This window comes from Malurus melanocephalus, unplaced genomic scaffold (genome assembly GCF_030028575.1).
Source record: "Malurus melanocephalus ecotype Western Australia unplaced genomic scaffold, MMel_1.1 scaffold_1078, whole genome shotgun sequence".
NCBI lineage: Eukaryota > Metazoa > Chordata > Aves > Passeriformes > Maluridae > Malurus > Malurus melanocephalus.
The window spans coordinates 24,193-26,125 of NW_026624310.1; the positions used below are offsets into that span (position 1 = coordinate 24,193).

A 1,933-nucleotide genomic window follows, 5' to 3' on the forward strand; every position below is an offset into this window, starting at 1 on the left:
AGAAGGAGAAGAAGGAGAAAAGTTCAATTCCCCAGCCTGAGCTTTGTGCCACCCTCCTGCAGGGATCTCCTGGCTTGGGCAGGGAGAGCTCTTGTTGCCCCAGAGCCCCTTGCAGGTCCCTGATACCCTGTGTTCCTCCAGCACCATGGACATTTTCCAGCCCCATTCCATCTTTTTCCYGGCTGGGGAGATGCCCCCTGTCCCGGCTGTGCGCTGTGTCCCTGTCACTGCAGTGCCACTGCCCAAGTCTTCTCTCTTCAGGCTCTGCTGGGGTTTCTAAAGGATGACCAGACTGGTTCCTCACCCTGGAGGCTCTCACACCTCTCCCAGCTTGGAGTTTCAYTGCCACCAGGCTGAAGTTCCCCTGTCCTCCCCCGAAGTCACCACCAAACCCTGCAACCTCGAATCCAGGCTGTGCTTGTGTGGCCCCCACAGAAACCCTTTGAATGCCCTTTGTCCTGTGGGCACCAGGGTCCCTCTGAGTGGGGGATCTGCTGCAGGTTCCTGTCACTGTCCCTGCACCAGGCAGAGGGGCTGGAAGGGGACAGGAGCCTCCTCCTGGGTTTGGCTGCTGCTTCTCAGGTAAATCAACGAATCACCCCACAAATCACCTCAAAAGCCTTTTCATTCCCATTTCTCCTCAACTGAACCCCCCAGAGCAGAGATGARGCTTGGCCATGACCTCGGCGATGTGCCAGCCCCATCCCCAGAACTCCCAGAGCAAGAAATGGTTAAAAAACCCCAAGAGCCCTCCTTTCCTGCCACCTGCAGCCCCAGCCGGGCCGGATCCTGGCAGAGCCACGAGAATCTCCTGGCTCCACACCCCGAGGGCAGCAAACCCCAAACCCAACGGCTCCGAGCCCCGTGTGCCCTCTTGGGCTGCGCTGCTGCCCGAGGGGCTCCGGACTGAGGGAGAGCGGCACCAATGTTAAAATGAACGCCCTGAGGGGCCCCGAGCAGGGCWCGCACCCCGGGCAGTCCCGGCTCCTTCTCCCACCTGCACACCCCGATCGGTGCGTACCTGCGAGCGGCCCCAGGGTCAGCAGGAGCAGCCCGAGCCTCTTGCCCAGCCCGGCCATATTTCAGTGTCCGGGAAACATCCAACCTCCGCTTCTGCAAACGCGGCGGCTGCTCCCGCTGCCCCGGCACCTAAAAACAGCAGCGCTGCTGCTCGGGGCACGGCCCCTTTCCTGCTCATGTAAATGCGCCCCGCCGGGGCTTTCCCTCGGGGCTGCTTTTGAATGCGGTGCAGACGCTGGAGCGGCCCTGCCTGCGGGCTGGGCACCATCCAGATGGGCATTGTCCGTGCTCCTGTCCCTGGGCATTGTCCAGACCCAGGTCCGTGGGCACTCTCCATTCTCCTGTCCCTGAGCACTGCCCATCTTCCTGTCCTTGGATATTGTCCATCCTTCTGTCCTTGGGCACCATCCAGACCCGGTCCCTGGGTTGCATTCATCCTGCTTGTCCCTGGGCATTGTCCATCCTCCTGTCATTGGTTATTGTCCATCCTCCTGTCCAGCCCCGTATCTCTGAGCACTGTCCAGTCCCATGTCCCCACGCACTGTCCATCCTCGAGCCCTCAGACACTGTCCAGCTCCATGTCCCTGGGCATTGTCCATCCTCATTTTCCCGGGCACCATCCAGTCCCATGTCTTTGGGCACTGTCCCTCCCCATACATCCCAGACACCATCCATCTCACCATTTCCCTGAGCATGGTCCAGCCCAGTGTCCATGGGCACTATCCATCCTCATATCCCTGGGTACTGTCCAGCCCCATTGTCCCCAGGCACTGTCCATCCTTGTATCTCTGGGCACTCTCCATCCTCCTGTCTCTGGGCCCTGACCAACCCTGTGTGCCTGGGCATTGTCCATCCTCCTGTCCCCTGTCCAGCCCTGTGTCCCCAAGCACTGTCCAGCCCTGTGTCCCCAGGC

At 60.8% G+C, this 1,933-nt stretch overlaps 1 protein-coding gene across 1 annotated transcript in view; it reads right to left on the reverse strand.

Moving 5' to 3' along the window:
- Nucleotides 1-1,300, reverse strand: part of CD79B (CD79b molecule) — a 5,921-nt gene extending 4,621 nt beyond the window's left edge. Inside the window, exon 1 of the mRNA XM_057386856.1 lies at nt 1,106-1,300. Within this exon, the coding sequence (XP_057242839.1) occupies nt 1,106-1,300 (195 nt within the window). The remainder of the gene's footprint in view (nt 1-1,105) is intronic.
- Nucleotides 1,301-1,933: the final 633 nt, after the last annotated feature.